The sequence below is a fragment of the Polyodon spathula genome, chromosome 19 (genome assembly GCF_017654505.1).
Source record: "Polyodon spathula isolate WHYD16114869_AA chromosome 19, ASM1765450v1, whole genome shotgun sequence".
NCBI classification, from domain to species: Eukaryota; Metazoa; Chordata; class Actinopteri; order Acipenseriformes; family Polyodontidae; genus Polyodon; species Polyodon spathula.
The window spans coordinates 3,239,603-3,262,333 of record NC_054552.1 but is presented as its reverse complement, the minus strand read 5'-3'; the positions used below and the strand labels follow the sequence as shown (position 1 = coordinate 3,262,333).

General features: G+C 36.4%; 1 protein-coding gene across 7 annotated transcripts in view; it reads right to left on the bottom strand.

Moving 5' to 3' along the window:
• Positions 1-8,412: 8,412 nt before the first annotated feature.
• LOC121294852 (anoctamin-1-like) overlaps positions 8,413-22,731 on the bottom strand; it is a 47,356-nt gene continuing 33,037 nt past the window's right edge. For 4 of the 7 annotated variants that reach the window (XM_041218986.1, XM_041218987.1, XM_041218988.1 and 1 more), the window contains 13 exons: positions 22,220-22,291; positions 21,163-21,240; positions 19,457-19,531; positions 18,857-19,058; positions 18,011-18,122; positions 17,737-17,794; positions 17,486-17,586; positions 16,422-16,564; positions 13,741-13,893; positions 12,975-13,027; positions 11,615-11,799; positions 11,068-11,173; positions 8,413-9,467 (listed from right to left, as the gene is read on the bottom strand). In XM_041218986.1, the coding sequence (XP_041074920.1) occupies positions 9,198-9,467; positions 11,068-11,173; positions 11,615-11,799; positions 12,975-13,027; positions 13,741-13,893; positions 16,422-16,564; positions 17,486-17,586; positions 17,737-17,794; positions 18,011-18,122; positions 18,857-19,058; positions 19,457-19,531; positions 21,163-21,240; positions 22,220-22,291 (1,608 nt within the window). In that variant the 3' untranslated portion in view covers positions 8,413-9,197. The remainder of the gene's footprint in view (positions 9,468-11,067; positions 11,174-11,614; positions 11,800-12,974; positions 13,028-13,740; positions 13,894-16,421; positions 16,565-17,485; positions 17,587-17,736; positions 17,795-18,010; positions 18,123-18,856; positions 19,059-19,456; positions 19,532-21,162; positions 21,241-22,219; positions 22,292-22,731) is intronic. The other 3 variants (XM_041218990.1, XM_041218991.1, XM_041218992.1) reach the window with 2 other exon arrangements.

Here is a 22,731-nt window from a genome sequence, read left to right as displayed (position 1 = left end):
GTCATGGATGCTGTTGTTCTTGTGAGGCTGCAATCTGGAGGTCTCATTCCACTTGCGCATGTTGTACGTGGCTTTGCCCTGTGTAGAGAACCCTGGAAATATATACAGTACAATTAGTCAGGAATGATCTATGCTTAACAAGACACACGCCAAGCCATCTGTAATGTTGTAGCCCCCTTTTGCTTGTTAACCAGCTAGGTGCGTTCAGTCTGCACAAGAGCTCACAAGATGGCTGCAGTTAATGTTCTATTCTAATTCCTGACTTCTGAATTCAGATCTGACCTCAATCAGCTCTCCACCCGATCAGGTCTAATTGAGTCGAGCAAATTCTGACAATGTTGCAGTGTAAACAACTCCAGCCTCCCCCACTTGGAGGAAATGGCTGTAACTTATGAGAAGCGAAGCAAAAGATTTAATCAAAAGCACAGTGTGCAATTAGTGTCTTTTTCTGGCTGTATTCTATAAATAGTTTTTTTTTTCAAATAAACATTGCAGAACCAAACCTAAAAGACAGGCTTGCAGCAGCCCGTCAACTGCAATTGGAACTATAGAAACATGAAATGAAACTGCAAAAAAGAATACAAATTTAAATCAATGGGATGTGTTTAGAATAAATTGGAATACAAAAAAAGAAAAGTGACATATAGTATTGTGGGAAGCTTCATCTAAAATTAGAGAAGCTGTTTTATGTTTGACATGTGACAAAGCCAACCTATAGTTCTCATTATTAACGTCCTACCTCAATGGGCAGCTGTTGAAACTTGATTGTAATTTAAAATAGAAATCAGCCTGTATTTTAATGCTATAGCACTCCCAAACAGACAGGAATTTGGGGCATGCAGTGTTTTTACACTGGTGTATTCAGACATTCTGTTGTTGGTGGAATGATAAAAAAAAAAAAAAAAAAAAAAAAACAAGAAAAAAAAAGTATTTTCTTCAGTATGATTTACTAAAAAGTTAAACATGTAAATTAATGTGTGTAGTACACTACACCCCTAAAAAATTTTTTATGATTTACTATAGTACAGTTTAAAATGCCACCAATGAATTGCTGATGATTTAGAAAAACTGATGCATTTGACATTTAATTGCAAAAAAACAACAAAAAAAACTCTAGTACAATAGACCAATTTAGCATATATCTATATCTATATCTATATCTATATATATATATATATATATATTTGGAAAGCAGCTGCATTTTCTGCCTGTGGCCCCATGCTTGCCTAGCCAGCTGTATGAATCTTGCAGAAGACTGGGGCAATTATGAGCACCAGCACCCCTAGTGTTTGTGAAGCCGAAACACAAAGAATAACAATAGCATCTGGAGCTCACTTTTAGAACAGTTAGACCGCGATTTATGTTGCTGCCAGTGGTTTTCAATACAGTGTGATGAATCCGTTGACTCGAGCGACACTGCTCAGCTGGCTGTAATTGTTCGAATGGTGTTTGAGGACTTTTGTGTAAATGAATCATTTTTGACATTATTGCAATTAAAAGCTAAAACCAGAGGGCTAGATATCTATAATTAAGGTTAAAATGATTTTGCTAGAAAGGACACACAGCTCGAAAAGCTTGTTTCAGTAACAACGAAGGGAGCCCCCACCTTGACTGGATGTCACGTGGGTTTCACAGCATGTTGCAAGACAGACCCCCATTTCCCGTTTCCCTCAACTACCACAGTGTTTTACATCAACAGGCACTTTGTGGCAAAGTAATGGGATTTGACCATGTTTATGCCTCCTGTCTCTCAATTTGAACTAGAGCCCTACAGCACAGCCAATTTCAAACACTACTCAATGAAGTTTCCGCTGAGTATGGCGATCTTTTGCCATATTAGGGAGAGTACTGTGCCAATTACTTTCTTATATCAGAAAGTACAACTTTCTTGGAGTCAGGAAACGAAAGCTGTGCACAGTTGACTGACAGTTTGTTGCCTGCTTGACTTTTTTAACTGATGTCACAGAACTGACGTCACAGACAAATGAAACAGCCTGAACTGTGAATTGCAATGAAAAAAAAAACAGCAACAGATGCAGAAGAAAAAAAATCTGGTTTCCGGTTGTGCAGAAACGTTCCAGGGAAATTAAGCCGTGCAGAACTTTTGGACTCTGGTAAATACTGCAATCTTGTGGCCAGACCCAGTAAATACTGCGATCTCGTGGCCAGGCAAGAATTTAATGTCAGATTTCATGATTTTTCAGCAGCTGGAGCCCTGTGTAATGTTTGCTTCAAATCTCTTTATGGATGTGGATGTAAGTGACACTTCTGAACAAGTGGGGACATTGTTTAATCTGGATTGTATTGAACTGCAAATGGAGATTCTTAATCTGCAAAACGATATTCAGTTGAAAGCAAGATACCCAGTGTCTGACTTCTAGACTTTAGTGGACAAAAATCTCTGCACAGCAGCAATGAGTGGCGTCCTTATTTGGTTCCACTTATCTATGTGAATCTGCCTTTACAGATATCATATCAAAATTTCAAACCCGCCTGAGTGACGAGCATGCCGTGCCAAGTCTGACACTGAAATCTAAGAATAATATTTTTCTTTATTTTTAGCTTGGAGCTCTTTGAGGAGTGGCTTGTAAATGTTTTTTTTTTTTTTTTTTGTTCTTTTTAAAAATCACAAGTAGCTCTTCATATTAAAAAGGTTGGAAACCCCCGTGTTACTTCATAAGAATTAAAAAAAAAAAAAATAATCATGAATTAAAACTTTTCAACTTGTTCTGAAAAAACAATCAGCCCTATTACACAATTGAAACAAGAAAGGAATTGATCCAGTTGCAAATTCTTGTTCAATTAATAGAATCAGTTCTGCATTGTTCTCAGTTGTTCGTCTACGTTATCAGCCACTAAGTTCAACCTGCAATCCCGAAGCTTCCTTATTAACTCTGCAGCGTTGGCGTCCTTTCCTCGCACATTCTGCCACGTCTTCAAAACCTGCCTGATCTGCTCTCTCATGTCACGGGGGTGCCTATCCTGGATTTGGTCTAGTCTGGCATCGGAAACACCGATTTTTCAGGCAAACATTTTCCATTGTTTTCCCAGGTTGTCACAAATGACTTCAAATGCAGTTTCCAGCTGTTCTGGAAAAGAAATATCCAATTACTCATCATTTAGTAAACGTTAGTAAAAACATAAAACTATAAAGTCAATTCAATACAATAAATTAACAGTTGTGGTTTATTGCTAGTATTATACAATTAAAATAGATGTTATACCCTCCAAAAAACCAAACTATAAACAGTTCAACTGAAAAGCTTACTTTATTGTTTAAATAGGGTCCAATAAGACATATGGTGTGGTCTTTGGTACAGTAGTGTCAAACAATTTCTTACATTAAACAGTAAAATTATTTAGAATTAGCTGTAAATGACCTCTGTTAAAAAAAAAAAAAGTGACTTCAATTAAATAAAACATACATATATATATATATATATATATATATATATATATATATATATATATATATATATATATATATATATATATTATTGAGGGTTAAGGTTAATGCATTCCTGTAGGCCGACTACCCCAGCAGGAAATGAGTTATGTGCAGCTGGTTTGGAGTGCATTATCACTGTGTAATTCAATCAAGTGAGTTCAGATTACGGCATGAGGGCTAAGTTTCATTCAACAATGAGACCCCCTGGACTGTTAATGCTCACTGTCTAACCTTATCCATTTTATGTACACAAATTCAATTATATCACTAGTCCTATGTCTATGCACATACAGCATCCCTACTTTTCAACATGACCCCTAATTTACAGCGTTTGTATTTATTTATTTATTAACTTTGGCTAATTAGACTGAAACAATAAATTAATTGTTTACTAGTTATTAAGAACGATTTTTATAAACTACAGGTGCAATAGACCTTCAGGTTATAAAAATACAATCCGAGAAATATTGGAGATACTGTCTGTTGTGTTATTAAATTCACCAATGTGAAACGCAATCTGATTAGGCAAAATCTACACGTATATATAGTTGGCTGTGTTAACCACCGACCTCTTTTCTTGACATCAGGTACATCGTCTTGCTCACCAGATCCGTACTTTTCAAAGTTGTCCAGCTTTTCCAAAAGGTCTTTCCTTTTAATATTAGTGAGGAGTAAACGAAGGAAACCTGCATTGTCTGCAGAGATCTTCCCCTTTTCCATCAGATTTTTGAACAGATCTGTCCCATTTGAAATATTTTCAAGCTCCTTTTTTCTGATGTCATCCCCGCACAGAAATTTCAAGTTTTTTAAGTTTTCTGAATCTAGGCTCCCAGAAATCTGACACAACAAACCCAAAAACTCCCATTTCTAGTATTTTATATGCACCTTTTCTGTACGTTATTTTTTAAAAACAATAAAAAGGCAAAGAAAACCTTTACAAAGGGAAATGCTCTCAGTCGGCACGAAAAAGGAACCCCCGCTGGCAAAGTTTAACTTTCACTTTCGAATTTTTGCGCAAATGTCTATATTCACGCTGTTATATAATAATAACACAGCCTTACAGATATAATTCAACTTAACAGAAAAAAAGGTATATGCAGAATAATTAGTTTTTAACTGATTATTTAGTTTACTTCCTGATAGTTGAATCACTCACTGGTGATGTAAAGTACTTCCTTTCATACCACTTTTGTTTTGCTCTTCGTTTCTGTCAAGGGAATAGTGCCACCTGCTTATAGTGTTGGGGAGATACACCCAATGGTAACAACCGGTGAATTTACTAAAAAGAACAATGAATATCGTAGTTAGTTGGTTACAAATAAATTGCCCGTTAATGTCGAGAATACGTTAACAAAAGATGTAAAGCTGGTACATTCGAGAAACTAAACGGATAATGACACTATTAAAAAAAAAAACAAAAAAAAAACTGTACTGCTGAACCTCGTCGTCTTTAATATAAGCATCACAAGGGTATCCATGTATTACATTATATAAAAAAAAAATAGATCAGGAAAACAATTCCATCTCGTGTTTCTGTGACAGTTTATAAATTACGAATGTACCAGCTTTACATCTGATATTTATTTATTTATTCTCAAGTTGTTGATCATTAATAAAAATCTCTTTGTTGTGGTTGTTGTCGAGTGATATAAAATGAGACATTTTGTGTTTGAATTGAAGGTGATGGTCTCGAGGAGTCGAATGGGTCGAAGTTCAAATATATTTTCCTCCCTCACGTCACTACTGTGGTAGTATGCCTTTTTTTCGAATGGCTCAGGATGCAAATATAGCCTTCATCCATATATATATATATATATATATACTTGCGTAGAATATGGTGTATGACTCTATAGTGGTAAAACCCTACAGCAATTAAATACATTCCTACAAATTCCAAGAAAACAGAAATGTCTTTTTTATAAACCTTTAATATGTCATACTTAATGGCTACCAGCAGATGGCGCTAGATGATTAACTATTTACAGCAAAATGGCGTCATAGCTGCTAAACTTGAATAAGAAATTGGAAATTTCCACCAGGCACTGAAAAGTAGTGTCACGAAGTAAAATGACTGCCTTATATATAAACGTTTCACATTTTTCTCTGTTAAACATTATCTTATCGTACTAAAGGCCATTGGTTGTTGTTCCCTCTGCTGGCTAAAGGTGGTATATATTCTTTTTTATTTTTTGTTCAGGTTCTGATTAGTGGTTTGACTTACACTATGAATCATTTCTAAAACGCTTATTGATTTGTGAACAACAGTTAAAACCTTAACAACACAGAGAGGTCATATTTAAATATCAGCAATATGCAACAAAGTTCTAACTAGGAAAAGGTAAAGAGTAACATGATAACACAAAAATACTTTACACAACTTAAAGGTTAAGATAGCATATATGCATATTAATTTTCAATAGCTGAAGTTTTCATTGAATAAACAAACTAATAAACTGTTCTATACTGTCATACTGTTATTAAAACACAGCTATTAATACTACAGTATAGCTATTTGGATCGGGGCATTAGCTTGAGGTTTGTGTTTGTTTATTTAATTTAGCTGTAAATATTATAGATGACACTGAATCTGCAAAATAAAATAAAAAACAGCTGCAAGTTTTAGACCTAATTTTAAGACTTACCAACGCTTTCTATGGCCACAAAGTTTAGTCTGCTTTTCCAGTAACATATACAAGCTGTAAACGGAAGACTAAATAAAAGTGATGGATTTCTTTACGCCATCGAAAACAATAAGATAGTGGGTTTGTTTGAGAGATTTCCCACTTACTTTGGGGTCTTTTGGCAGGGTTGTCTTTTTTATATTTCTTAAGTGCTTATCAAGACGAGACAGTGCAGTGCTGTGAAGGGGAACGGCTCTGGCTTTATTTATATTTCCTGTGGCTTTTACCCTCAGTACTTTATTTCCTGAATGCACTTCATAACGTGTCTGTCCTATTTCAACAAGGTACTTGAAAATATGTTGCATGTCTTTCTGCCAGCATCTGTTCCTATACGCAGTTTAATAGACACTGAAACAACAGAGCAAGAACCGGCGTCTTCAGTAGACATTTCATATACAGAAGGTGCTGTTTTTAACTGAGCTATGCTATACTGGAGCATTACAAGCAGTACTTATGTGCTGGATAAAATGGATTCAATCCAATAACGCATTTATGGAATGAATGATTTGAATTTATCTGCTTGTAAGAAAAAAACACATGTTAAAAACTGTCCATATTATTACGTTTATTTATTATGAATAAATTTTCCCTCAAATCTAAAAAGTAGATCTGTATACATTTACAACTTCTTTCTGTTTTGTTACATACAATAAAAAATATTATGCAAAGAAATTGTAATTATTGGATTTGCTACTTACAGATAAAATAGTTGGCATATAAAACAGCCCCAGTTTATCAGTTGCCAGAGCAAAGCAAGCAAAAAATAAACACATTTCAAGGTTTACCAAACACCAGGATTAATGTACTGTAATTAAGTACTCCTATATGGTAATTCAAAGGTTTAAACCAGAACAAAGTTTGTGTTTTTCTAAATCTTACTAAAGAAACTGTTGGTTTTATTATTTTATTTTAAAAAGTACACAGTAATGTGATAATGGAGCGATGGCAAGTATTTTCATATCTAGTGTACGGATATATTGTGCATATTTACAAATATGAAATGTTAACAAATCGTAGCAGATTTGATGTGAAATCGCAGAAAGGGACTCGCAACTGTTACATATTGTGATACTTAAAATCAAATCAACAGCTTTTCAATCAGGGGAGCATATATCTATGTCCACAGCATAGAAGGTTTGTTCAATATGGAAGGTATAGCACCAACTTCTGACAAATGTATCCTCTTCCTAATAATCAAATGGTAAAACAACAAGCCCTTAGTAAAGTTGTACTGCACTGGGGCATATATTCTATTCATAATCATATCATTTATACATATAGTTTTGCTTTGCAGATTTCAAATCACTTTTAACAGTTTAAGGAAACCATTTGGGAAATACCCATTTGCCAACCGCAAATCTACTGAAGCCAAGGACTGTATCTACAAGCCCAATTGTATTAACTTGATACAAGTAGAACATATTCATATTTAGCAAAAATCTGAATAACTGTATCACTTGCCAGATTATTTAACCTAGATAGTGAGCGCTTCTTGGTAATCAAGTCAATTATTGCATTTTGAGAATTTTGTTGGATTATCGTTTATAAAAGATGTCTTAGACTTCCTCATTGCTCTACAAACTCCCATTCACAAATGAATATGACGTTGTGTGCGTCTGTCCAAAGTCAAGCTTTCTTCCCACCTAGTCTATCTATAGGGTCAATCCATGTTTACTCGATAAGTGATTTACAGCTGCTCACCTCAGATTCATTCCAGGGGGAAACTTTGAAGCATTTCACATAGTTTTAAAAAACATTTAAACTTAACAGTAAAAGTGGAGTGGAGAGGGATATACAATATAGAAAATACAAAAAATATCTCTAAAGACATGAGTGTTTTTGACAAATGCATAAAAAAAAAAAAGTCATCATTTAAATGCACATAGTACTGAATTATTGATGCCAATGTTACACTTTTGGAACACAGCAGACCTTCAGATTTTAAGTAACTTGCATATATTTAGCATAAATAGCAGGGAGCAATAAAGCTTCTAATATAAATGACACACCTTAAACCTATGCATATAAACCTAATTTACTGTAATCCCTAGCTTGGATTAAACAGTTTCACACTTGGTAAGTGACATATTCCAATGGTTTCAAAACAACCAGGATTTTTTTTTTTTTTTTTTTTTTTGCAGCCTTTAGAGTTTTTTTCAATAGAAGTTATTTCAATAGAAGTTATCAGGAGATCAATGTGCCTTATCTATCTATCTATCTATCTATATATATATATATATATATATATATATATATATATATATATATATATATATATATATATATATATATATATAAAACCTGTAAAAGTGCTCACTTCTATCCCCGACACTGTACCTCCGCTTAGCCATAACTCCTAAGATAGAGAGTAAAGGGTTAATAGGTCGGAATCTATGACCTTCATGTAGCGATTCATTAAAATAAAAAAAATATTTTTGCATGGAAGAACAGTTTTAAGAGATGGAAACATTCTTGATTACAATTTGTAAAAAAAAAATAATAATCTGAAAAGGACAATGCATTTTATTTTTTCCACTGTTATAGTATTGTTTAGTGTTTGGTCATTGATCAGTTTTTAAAAACTGTCAATTAAATCCTTGATTCCAAGATTAGCTTTTTTTACACATTTTAATAAGTGCAACAAAAAAAAAATCAGTTTCATAAGGATCATAACCAATGACAGCAATTTTTTTTAATTAAAAAAAAACAAAACAAACAAACAAAAAAATAGGTTATCAGCTCATGCCTGGAAATGAGAAGCTATTTCTAAAGGCTCATCCTTATCATGCTGAGTAAGCTGCATCTTTAAGATATATTAAACACATTTCCCTGTGCTGGATTGTTTTGTGCAAAAAAAAAAAAAAAAAATGTGTTTGTAATGTGGTCCTCCACATTTGTAAGATCATTGAGTTAACTGAACAATGACAGGACTGAGATCGGCAGTTACACACTGACACAACTCGTACTGTGATGCTTTCTTCTCAAGTACATCATTCTATGGAATGCCCAGACAAATAACATTTTGAATGTTATGTTTTTTTTTTTTTTTTTTTTTTTAAAGCCATCTCTTATACATCAATATTTTGTGAATGCAAAGAAGTGCTGCTCCCCTTGTGGCATAGGGGTCGGTTCATAGGACTGTGGTTGTTACAGTTCTCCTTGCTCTTGGGTTCCTTGCCCTTTGCTATCATGTTCTCCAGCATCTGCAGCTTGCCCCGTTCTTCTTTCATAAACAGCTCCACCATGAGTACCTTCTCCTTATGGATCTGCACGCTAATGTCCTTGGGAATGTCTGGGATCATCCAGTCCACAAAGTCACTCATGATCATCACCAGATTCTGGGAGAGAAAAAAAAAAACATTAACAAAACATTACATTTTATAAAGGTTAACAAGATTGTAAAATACCTTCAATACTAAACAATTAGTTATTTCTAAAGAGGGAGTGTTTTATCTGGTTAAGGTGCTGCCGCTAGGAGCACAGGATGAGTCACAGCCTGGATGGTGCCGGTTCGCGTCTGGGCTGCGCAAAGAAGGGGGATTCACATTGGCTCTGACGTTCCCAAAACTGTGGCATGGGAAACCGGCATGAACGCCTTCTCATCGTGCCATACACAGAGCAAAATTCAAAGTGAATAAAAAAAAAGCAGGGCTGATCTCTGTCCGCTCACCTCTGCTCTGGACTGCAGTAGGTTATGTCGCTACAGTGGGTATTATTGCCATGATGAAACAATTTTGTTTTGCATTTTGTATCAATATTTATGGATCACATTACAGGGCTTGAACTTTTCTTCTCCATTACTGCTAAGCTACAGGGTTTGATTTGATCAGCACATACATGCCAGTATAAGCCACAGCTGGATTTTTGTAGAGCATTGTACTGCACTGGGGAATCACCTTGTTTACACCAACCACCCATCCTTGGTTCTACTGGGATTCCCTGAAAAAAATGTCTCAAACCAGGTGGATTCCCTTGCACTGCAAAACGCTCTTAAAAAAAAAATACACACACTACAGCTGCGATTTGTCCCCGTCGGGTATACAGCTATGGCCAAAAGTTTTGCATCACCTAGAATTTAAGGATTGAGACTATAAAGCTATATCAACATAATTTAGATATTTTATTTAACATCCTGTAATCAAAGAAACTACACAATGATATTGCTAAAGTCTACCGGAAGCCATAACAGTAACACAGGATTTCATGTTAGATTTCAAAATGTTAGCCTTACGGTGAAACATTCCTTCTCTGTCTAGTTTTGCTTTCTTCTCCTCTCTGTTTCTTGTGCCTTTGCATTGGTCTCCTCTGGAGTGGTAAGTGCGGATCCACTCGCCCGACCACAGGTCAGCCGAGCTGCCTCGTCCTCGTTCTAGGGGAGTTCTCACCGAGTGAGTCAGAGAGGACCCCCTGCCACACTATCTTTGAGCAGCTCATGCATCTATTCTACCCAGATTAACCCATCTCTCTCTTTGCAGGTTCCCTGTGGGACGCCTTCTCGCTCCCGGCTTCAGAGGCCTGTGTCTCACCTCATGCGAGGGCAGCACCAAACCAGTCAGGGTACCCTTTACTATCTCTCCTTTCAGTCCTAAGCTGCTGGACTATTCCTATTGCTGTGAGAGGCGCCTCTGCCAAGCAGAGCCCTTTTATATGTTTTCAGATCCACAGGAACGTGACCTTCGGCCAAGCTCTGTCTTCGGCAATAGGAGAGCTGTCACATATTTCAATTTTCGTTGTTTTTTTGTTAAGCATATGAAAACTACAAAGCTGTATGTAATTCAATGTGTTAATGTAACATTATTCAACAGGTTTAATTCGACTTTATGAAGCAAAATTAGTTTATTCTTCAGGGCGATGCAAAACGTTTGGCCACGGTTGTAGTTGAGCCACAGTCTTAAGCAGACATCCTCCAGTAAAACAGATCTTAACCACAACACTCACCTGGAAGACAATGACAAATGCTAATCTAGCTGCCAAGACAGCCCAGAATTGTTTAGAGATGTCGTAACCATTCATTGACCAAGGGGGCTCTCTGTAGTCTTTGAATCTGCAAAGCAAAGGATGCAGTAATTGTAGATTTTACAACAACAACAACAAAAGGCTTATTTTTAAAACGCTGTAATTTTCTTAAATAAATCAAACACATTATTTTAAATTACAATTCAAGCAAGAGACATGATGTTTGTTATAGTATATCGAATGTATAAAAGCATTTCTCCATTTAAACTAAAAATACAACGACTGCTTTCTTGAGCAAATGGTATTTCACTACAGAAAATGGAGCTTGCCCATGTTGAATCCCAGAACTTTTACAGTGTATTAATCAAACTACTGGGGTTTGGACACAATATAAAGCCTTTTTGTTGGCTGTGAACATCATCTAATATCTCATAAATTGCTTTAATTAATTTCCAAACAGAATTCCCCGAAAAGTCTGAATAAATCCTAGGAGCAGACCAAACGATGGAGATTGACAGATGGGAGTTACCTGCAAATTTCCACCTTGTAGCCCAGCTCCATGGGCTCAATGGGCTCAGTCCCTGACTTGAAGTCGCTGACATTGAAGTAGGACAGGGTGTGGTTGATGAAACCATGCATGGAGCCGTCTGTGCTGTACATGTACAGGTACACCAGGCGCGGGATGAAGTCAGACGTGAACGAGATCACAAATGCCTGGACAGTCAAAATGAAGAGTGACCAGTCAAACAGCAGCAGAATAAAACAAGTCACACTTCAACATGCACATACTTCTCTTGTAAACCCAAACCCACCAAGAAACTGCAAAGTAAAATCAGTACATCTTTCCTTCTCCTAAAAAAAAAAACAACCTTTTGTATTCCAGTCTGGTTTATGACCATGTAAAAGGTGCCAGGCCCTCAAACTCTTTCTGCTGAAGTCAACATAATTATCAGTGTTGTAGGATTAACAAAAATAAATAATAATTAAAATGTGTTGACATTTAATTATTGTTGATAGTGTCAGACTGTATAAGCATTGTTCCTTAATAAAATTACAGGGTCTGAGAATCTGACAAGGGTACAAACGGCACTGAATCATAGGTACGATAGCCAATCCAAACACTGAAATGCTACAGCCGACAATATGTCATTTGCTATAAGTGCGATTCCCAGAAGTAACGTTAATGGAACATGACTGTTCTTTTTCTTAGATTTACTGACAAACTGGAAGCAAAACATGCTGTCTTTGCCCATAGAAGGCTCTCTTCTGTCTTTTCAACATCACATTACTCAGATGAGTTTTAAGGTCATTTTAGTGTTGTCTTAAACAGCTTGGAGTCTGATCTCGTCACCTCAAAGGGCTAAGCAAGGTCGAGAAATACTTTGATGATTGACCTCCAAGAAAAGCAAGTGATGTTTGAAATGCTTTTGGTGACCAGTAGGTGGCACTCTTCCATTTTGTCCAGATTTCTGACAAGCAGCAATGTATGAGGGCTGGGTAAAGCTGAGAGAACACAAAGCCATTTTTTCAGAAAGTGGCTTGAAAACTGGTTCCAGGAGACCAGGACACCTAGTTTGAGGCAACTTTACTGTATCAGTGGCCTAAAACCACATTCAAGCTACAAAGTGGCTTTTTGTTCCTTTGGTGCTGGTGTGATCAAAACTGCGGCAGGTCTAAGTACTGTTTCTGAGAATTAAGATTTGTCATAAATCAGATGGGGAATGAAAACATTTTTCAAGTTTCTCTGACTTAAGATATGCACTGATGCTCTGACTGAAATGAGAAGTTGTTGTGGCAACAAGAATAATAATAATAATAATAATAATAATAATAATAATATAATAATAATAATAATAATAATAATAATAATAAATAAAAATAACACTTACATTAATGATGACTGCCAGTTTTGCCACTACTCTTAGAATATTGTACCAGATTCCTAAAATGCAGGAGGAATAACAGGTGAAACCCGTAGTCTGTTTGCACCTCTGAATTTGGGTGTGACAGTAAGTGAGTAACTGCTACAGGAATGGTGTTGTTTAAGGAAACCACAAATACAACAAGCTCCCAGATGATAAATAATATTAAGGTTAAAGGGTACATAAGGACCTTTGTATTTTATTGTGTTACGTGTGCCCATGTGTTGCTACAACTGTTTCTGTAAGGTGTGTGTGTGTGTTGTTTTAATTATTATATATTTTTTTACATTTTAACCACTTTTTAAAACTTTTATATTGCATTCCCTGCATCAAGATGGCTTCCTCACATGTACCCACATGGACCTCTCAGAACTACATTTCCCATCATCCTCCTGCTCACATATGTAACAGATGGATTTACCAGTTTGCAGGAGGTTGATGGGAAATATAGTTCTGAGAGGTCCATGTGGGTACATGTGAAGCCATCTTGCAATTTGGCAATTTAGTGGTCAAAATGTAAAATAAAAAAATTAAAACAATACACACACCTTACGTAAACAGTTGTAGCAACACAAGGGAACATGCAACACAATAAAATAAGAAGGTCCTTATGTACCCTTTAAGGCCCATTAGAAATAAAGGGGAAGTCAAACTATAACAGGAAAATAAAATAAAAGGATATATATATATAGACACACACACACACACACACACACAATTAGTGATCACTTACCAATATCTTTTGCTCGTGCAGCCACTGGTCTCCTGAGTTCTGCTACAAACTTCTTAGCATCCAAACGAATCTCAATTATGTTGTTTAACAATGCAAAAAGGGGAGCCAGCGGAAATGAAGCCACAAACAGGGTAACGAATCCAAACTGTATCACTAAAGAAAGGTGCCTTTAGTTATCAAGTCTGTAGTATGACAATACTCTTTTGCATGTATCGGTATAAACTGTACGGTACTGTAAATGCAAACAACATTAAACCAAACCAAAATACAGGAACACACAGGAAGAGGCTATCTATATTTAATATAACTTAGTCAGATGAAAGACCTTATCCAGTGTGATTATAACTCATACAGCCTAAACTGATATGCTCATATTAGCAGGATTTCAGCTCACCTATAACGTGACTCAGCTCCAGTTTGAGCATACTGAGGACACTGTATAAAGTGCTGTTTATCTATATGAACAAGGAAAGCTGACCTAATTAGACTGAAACCCAGGATCCCCCTTGATGCAGTGCCAGTGGCAAGAACTGCGGCATGTTTTTCACTAACACCACCAGATTTATCAGTCATGCAGCTGATGAGGGTAAGTTAACTGTGAGGTGCAAACAGCTGTGGAATAACCGCCCCTGTCCATCAGAACCAAAACACCAAAAATAAGTCACATCAGATGCTGAAGGAATTTAAAGTACGGACCAACCCTTATTTAAAATGACACAGTCTGCCTTGGCTTCTGAAGAACAGTTAGACCAATGCTTTTGTTTCACTTATTAAAAACACTTGACAAGACACTAAGTAGGTATCAAGTAATTGTTTAGATTTCTATATACAAACAGCCTTCCTTCTGCTGATTTAAGCTACACTTAAGTGCAACTAATTATATACAAATTAAATGAATAACTGTTTTCTTGGATTTACTCTACACACCCCACCCCCAGTTCATGTCGGGAATTAAAAACACAACATGAGATCAAATGAAGTTATAGCTACTGTAGTAGACTGCTTGTTTAGGTGAAAATGACATTGAAATTTACAATAAAATTACACCTGAAGACCTGCTATAACCAGTTCAAGTCTTAGCACTTATATGAGGATGTGTTTTTTTCTTCTTCTTTTTTTAGTCACTAGGTGTTTCACATCTCCTATAGGCATTCCACCTTCCTTCCCTGGCACTCGTCCCCCTTGTTCAGCCGAACAGCCTGGTCTGCTCAATAAGCAGTACCAAAAACCTATTCCAATCCACACTGAACAAGCAGAACATGTCTGCTCATCTTATGAAAGTCTGGGGTAAGCTTGTCCCATATTTATATTAGTGGTGTAAATGCCATGCACCTACACTAGAAGGGCACACAGTCACAACAAAGCCCTAGCAATAGCAGTCAGATTCATACAAACATCTTGATTATCACGTTCCCGTATAAAGGAGAACTTTATTAAGTTTTTTATTTTTTTATTTTTTCAGTCTAAAAAACAATAATTGTTACTTTTTGCCTACTTGTTCCAGAGTTCAACCTCTGACTGATAATTTCTATTTGGTAACCCTGCTTGGTACACCATCTGTTTAGTACATGCATGTAACCTTAGAGCTAAAACAAAATCTGTTAACGTCGTATTTTAACACATGCTGATCTCAGGACTTGTCTGCTCTGCAGGCTCCGAGTTAAAACAGGATGCTTGCTCAACAGCTCCAAGCCAGCTAATGGTTCTGTCATATGTAAGCTATGTGTGTTTTTGATCTGCTATTCTGTACACTAGTACAAGATTAATTGTAAACTCAACCAAAAGGTCCAGGAGTTCGCCAAGGGGCCTTTAGGGTCAGTGAAGACACCAAGGGTTAAGATAGCAGGGTTATGGATTCAATCACCTGACAGCTGGTAGCAGCTGGACTCCACTGCTCTGCTGATGTGGGGGGTCTGGATTGCATATATTTATGGTTTTAAAACGGTCTTGCCGATAACTGCGTTTCTGAAATAACTTTTACACAATTAGGACATTCTTTTCAAAGCTTTTACAATGTACGTTTATTATTGAATTGTGCATTTCTCAAACAAGATTTGTAATTAAAGAAAAAGAAAAGTTTTCCTACTGCAAATTACATTTACTGTTTACTCAAGTCGATGTAACTGAACCTAAAGATAGAAATTCAGCTGTGTTGTGCAACAATTGCTTGGATACTGCACTCTGAAGGCAGGCATGCAATACTTTGTTTATGACTATAATCTAGACAGCTACAAATCAACCTGGGTGTTTCTGTCACTGGTGTCATTTTCAATAAGGTTAACCCTTGTGATCTGAGAATGTCCGATGATGACCTGTACCCTTGTGGTGATTATTAAGAGCTGGGATGCAATGTATTTACAGGGGCTGGGTTTCTAGGAATCTGTGTGCCTGGATCCAGCACGTATTATCTAAAGATGTAAGACAGGGGTATCAAACACAGGGGACAAAACGGGCTAGAAAGACACCCCTGTAAAGGTTGGGCTGATTCGATTTGAAGTTCTTTTTTTAAAAGTCTGATAAAGGGTGCAAGAGGGTTCACAGAAAGTGACTGTTTTGTTTCCCGTTACTGTTAAGTGGTACAGTGCCCTCTGACTATGAAAGAGATGCCAGGTGGAATTTGAAAAGCTGGCTGAAATAGTTTCCCATGTGCTTTCAACAGCCTCCCTGTGGGTTTGACTCACTCATTTCCATGTACTCGGGCGTAAGCCCTGCAAATGGCTCCAGGTAGTAGTCAACTTCATAGCACTGTAGCTTCTTGTTGTGTTCCTCCTCTGGCACAGATGTTCTTTTTGACTTGAAGTATCTGATCAGTTTCTTCAGTTTGCTGCAAAGTCGACAGTGTGTCCATTTTAACATTCAAATTATTTATGTCATATTTCCGTTTGGAGAAATTCCTGAGGATTACCTACCTCAAATAGCCAGGAAAACGAGGTTGTATTAACAAAAGCATTACTGATACAGTGATATCATAATGGTAACATAACATCATGTTAGCAAATGAAAGCATAGCCTGGGTTTTCCTGTCATATTCCCTGTATACAGATACATGATGGAAGCTTGTTGTCCGTAAGATATGCAGAGTGTAGATGGAGGTGAACACATGTTTATATGTATCTGTATGTTATGGAACATCTGTATTGCTAAAGAAGCTGTATGGCTTAGCTAGTAAAGTTTATCCTCGTTCCTGACACCAGGTTTGTTAAGAGAAAATAGATTTGGCTGTGAAACTCGTTATTTGCTTTACATGAGCCCACAAAATACACACAAAATGAGACCTATATTTTGGACAGAGGAGAAATTAAACATCCTCACATTGTTATAATCGGTCAATGAAAACACAGTAATGCAGGGAGTAAGAAGGAGGTGGATGATGTCCATATTAAGAATGCTCGTTTATAACCCTTAGTCAATAGGTCCCAGTGGTGTCATTGTTTGAACTCCATCAAAGCGTTTTACTGCATAGAATGACTTAGATTTTTAGCAAAATTGTGAGGGTTTGTGTTTGTTGTATACCTGGAACTGTTGTCAACACTTGGGGCAGTTAAGTGGAATTTGGTCAGAATAGGAGAGAGTATATGTCAAGGTCATTACCAGGAATACATTTTAATAATGGCATAGCTGTCCTTAAAGCGTCGTCTAAAAGCTACCAAATTCAAATTCAATGATCTGTGATCATGGGTGGATTTTCCTCAAGAACAGACTGGTGGTTTTAGGTCTTTTCAAACATTGAAAGTAAAAGACTTACGGAATTCCAATCTCAAACAGGTTGTTCTGGATGAGCTGTTTACCCAGCATAATGATACTGAGTTGAATACATAGCTCCATGAGGCATCCTCCTGGCGCACACTAACCGACAGGAAAGAAGAAAGCCACAATCAGGAGAACTGAACAGCCTAGACGTGAAAGAAAGAAACAAAGAAAGAAACAAGGAAAGAAAGAAAGAAAGAAAGAAAGAAAGAAAGAAAGAAAGAAAGAAAGAACCATTTGATACATTACCTCTTCCATTCGGAAAGATTGAAATGCATAGACATAGTTTCCTGGACGGCCAATGAACCTGTCCATAAAAAAAGGGCAAGAAATAAAACTGAAACTATGTTGTGGCAGATTAATCAAAATCACCACTAACGATGTAGGAGTTATACAATTGTAAAAATGATAGTAAATTGAACATGTAATTAATGGGCGTGACAAAGTTAAAAGTTCAGCAGTATTTGTCCTGTAATCACACTGTTATTATTGTATTAGTTTTTTTTTTTTTTTAAAGACCCACCTTCCTTTGAAGAAAGCAACATACATTATAGGTGTGAATGCGTTCACAAACTTCAGTACGAATGCCTTGAAAATCAACCTCTCCTCAAAGCTTTTGTCAGTTTTTGGGACCTCTATAATAATAATACAAAAAAAAAGAAAAGAAATGAAATACATCTCACTGCATATACACATATATACAAACTTTTATACATTCCCAGATATATAAACATTTATACATTATATGCAGATTAGCCAGTATATTGCACTTTCAGTCTTACTGAAAAGCTTTCAGTCCACAGCCACAACTTACTATGGCTACATCCACTACATAGCTTCCCACTTTATATAACCTGCATAATCTCAGCCCTGTATCCACTAAACATAAAATGATCTAAAAAAACATATATGCACAATCTTTTTTTTTTAACATTACTTCCACATATCTCTGCTTTTTTTTTTTTTTTTTTTTTTTTAGCAAACTCTACATAATCTTACAAACTGCAGCAGCATGCAGATGATATCCTAACCTTCTGGTATATGACTCAAAAATAAATGTGTATTTTAGCTGCAAGATCACTGTCCTAAATCTGAGGCCTGGCCCTGATGTTTGAAATGTCAGGAGACAGTTTACAATTCAGTCCTCATAGACCTTTGTGTGGAGAAGACACGTGCCTTCACCAGTACATACTGTACACATTCAGTCAAAACCTGTGCAGCCCTCAAAGCAGCGGAGCCCACATGCAATTTGGAATACTTGCAATAGAGCTTTGTTCCCTATGCAAACTCATAAAACCCTTTGCAGTTTTGCACTGATGTATAATAGGTAACACACAAACAACTACACAGACAGCAGCCTAGTATTTACCAATCAGAGTCAACCATCTGGCAATGTACCCGTAGAGCTCATCCAGGATCAGGATGACCACCAGGTTGATGATGACCGCTGTGGCCATGACAGTGACCCGCACATTGGACTTGGTGCTGGGGCTAGAGCTCATAGCCAGCGCTGCAGCTGTGGAGATGCGGTAGAGGATCACGCCAAACACTATTGCAAATGTCAGACCAATCTGCATGGGAGAAAAAGAGAAGATAATGGGCAATCCTGTTGATGGTACAGTAAATCTGCAAAATTCATAATGGTATTGTCATTTTGCTTGCACTTGCATCAGCTATGGGATACCCTTGTAAATGAGGTGCAAATAAAAGAAATGATTTACCTTTGCAGCAAGCTATAGACACAACTGGTACATTCATACTATTTCCATTTGATGCGAGAATTAAATGCTTCAAATCTCAATTAGAACTAAATTAGAATAGTCACAGCAGCAGCATAACGCACTCACTGACAGGCAAAGTCCTAAAGTTTGTTGTTACAGGTGAGAGACATCAGCTTGGGATTTGTACATATTGAGTACACACTTGTAAGTCATTTTTATAGCATTGCTTTCAGAAAATGCATTCTTACCATGAACAGAATCATGACAGCATTTGTCATGTAGGCAGGGAATCTGTCCCTCCAGGTCAGCTTCTCTTTTTCAGTCTAAGTTAGGCAAGGTGGGAGATATGTGTGTTATTTTCAGTAATGGAACATTTCACAGTTGTAATGTAGGCATACCCATCCTGTACTGTAGCACTAGCTCAGATCCCTTTATTCTTGTCATTCTTCAGTGGGAGTTTATAAAACTCTTGCTAACTTTGCAGTTTTCAGGCTTTTTCCATGGTTATACTGTGCATTCCTTTTACTATATTGAATTATGGCTTCAGCCTAGAGAACTTGCACCTCGTCTACTTCAGTGTGCAGACCCCCAACCCTAACCCAACCCCCCCATTATACTGTGCATTTAACATAGTTTACCATGGTTTGCCATTTTTTAAAATGTGCTTTGCCATACCTATCTGTGATTTAAAATGCTTACCAACACCTTACCCTGCTTTTACTATGTTTTATTACTCTTTTCTGTGCTTTTACTAAGGTAAACTTTTATATATATATATGCTGCATTCATGTGCAGCATGTACTTCAATTGAAAAATATTCTTGAAGCTTGAAGATATATTTAAAAAAGTATTTAACCACAGTACTTCTGTCAAACAAAATCTAACCATAACCTAAAAGCAATATTCCTTTTTTCTCTGTCTAAAGAAGCAAGTGAGTCACTGAGGAGAATAGGCAATAGGCAACTACCAAACATACTACAGTATTTTTCAAACATCAAACCAAACTTAATCCAATGGAATATAAGTAAACACCATAACCATGTGATGGAAATATACAAACCATTTTTACATATCATGTACAAATTCAAAACTTTTTTTTTTTTTTACTTAAAAGTATAGAACACACACATTTAAGAAGGGGAAAACATAAAAACAGGGTTAAATGCGCACATGCAACTGACAAGTGTACAATATGCACAACAACTAAACATCACGTAGATCATGAATGAACACTGGGCATGCAGATGAAACAGGATGCACACAGACACATAGCAATACAGCCACTACTACTGCTCATGGCATCTCCTTATCATCTGCTACAGCAAGGCAAAAGTGGAGAAATAACTGCCTTATAGAGAGCAGGAACTGTGGGGCATGGTGGGGAAACAAAATAAAAGTGGGATCAAATTGCATTAAGTTTTATATTAGGTTTGTCAATAAAAATAAAAAAATACAACAGTGTATTACAAATGAATGATTTTGATTTCATTTAATTTAGTGACAGCTGGAACTTGCCCACTCGATGTCACAAATTGGATATTAATAAAGAATCAACCGAGACTAGGAACTAGAAACTTGTTTTGGCAGACAGTTTCCTTACTGATCACTGCACCTGAAAGGCAGTAGAAGAAACAAATTGAATTGAAGCTGATATTGTTTTCATTTTTCCCAACTTGATTTTTTTCGTGCATGAATCTCCTATGTCTAATGACTAAGATATATGGGCGAGAACGCAAGTTTCACTTTTCTACCCAAAGTAATTTCTTTACCTGCTCAAATGCTCTTGTTAATGTATTTGACTCCAATATTTGTATTTCATATTATACAAATAAATTAACGAGCCCATTCGGGCATCACATTATTGCATTTATTATCTTTTATTTATTTATTTATTTATTTTACAATTTTTTTTTTATTGACAAACCACAGTGAATAGAGTTGATATTTAAAGTACCAGCTTGACCCCAGCCATGGCAGTTTCAACTGTTTGTTTCCATTTGTTTGTTCCCTCGTTCACGACCTCCGGGTGTTTCTGATGTCAAGCAGAGAAAGGAAAAAAAATAGAAGAAAAAAAACAAAACAAGGGGACGCAAAACACGCGTTAAATACGTTGTACTGAAACTCTTCAGGTACAACCTTTGTGTGGAAAAAAAAAAGTGGTTTAAGATTGGTCTTCCACACAAAGATGGTGCAGTAACTATATGGTTATAAAAAGTCTTTATAAGTTTGATCAATGAAGAGGGAAACCAGTCATCCTGTGTCAACTGTAGTATGTTTTTTTTCCAGCTCAATCCAGCCAAACTCATGTAACAATCTTCACTAAAGTAAGTCTTTACACAGGGCTACAGTAAATGCAAAAAAACCCCAAAAAACCCCAGCATAGCCAGGTTTGATTACAAATCAACTGTGATTATATTGGTTCTGCTGCAATAGCATGTTAGGCTGCATGCTATATCCAGTTATATATAAGCGGTACAGAATGATATTGTGTACCTCAATCTTGAACTAACCCAGCACACTAGTTAAACAATACCAGTGGCAGTAAACAATCTGACGATACAGGGTTACTGCTTTGTTGTTTTGCTTTGTTTCCCGTTTCAAGGCATCAGTGCAGTTACATGTCATCTTTGTAAGTGACTTAAATGAAGTGTCATGTGTCAGAGCATTACATTTATGGTGCCAAATTACTTACAGCAAGAAACCGTTTATTCTTTTACAATCGCAGCCCAACAAAATGGTAAATAGTTTGACACCAATCAAAGTTACAATGAACAGTCACAATCTGAATGTTTTCTGCCTTGCTACTGACGTTTAACATTAAAAGAAATAATAAAATACTATACAGAGCATCAGGTAAGCTAGCAGACATTCCTATCACACATCTAAATGCTGAAATATAAGATACTGACATATAAGATTAATGCTGCAATGTTAAAGCATTTACAAAGATGATAATGGAACAGTTTCAGGTTAGCAAAACTTCACTTCAAAAAAATCAACTGCCACCATACCTTTCTCTTTCTGTGCTCTTTTTTCATTGATTTCTTCATAACTCTGGACTCGTACTCAGCTCTTGGGTGGTCCTGTATAAAAGCAGACACTAGAGGATTTATGCACAGCAAAAACATGATACACTGTCAACACACCTAAGTAATGGCAGCACAATTATGGAGTGTGCAATAATTAAGAGCAACAATTCCACTGGCTTTTAATATAAAATGCTAAAATAATGCACCAAAATCATTATAAATCTGTTTTCCTAACCGAACATTTTAAGTGAACGATTTCCAGTAATGGAGATGCGTAAGAGTTGTAAGATTCCTCATTTAACAGTTTTTAAACTTGCGTTTTCTGAAAAACAGAATCAGTTGACCAAGCTCCCCGATTCAAAGCGGCGAACTAAAACAGTTTTTTATGAATGTAAGTTAATAGGTTACTTTTAAAAGTTATTTTCAGGGTAACGTTTTTTGTTTTTTTTCCCCTACATTTGATGTTCCAATGTACAGTAGGTGGAAAAGAAAAA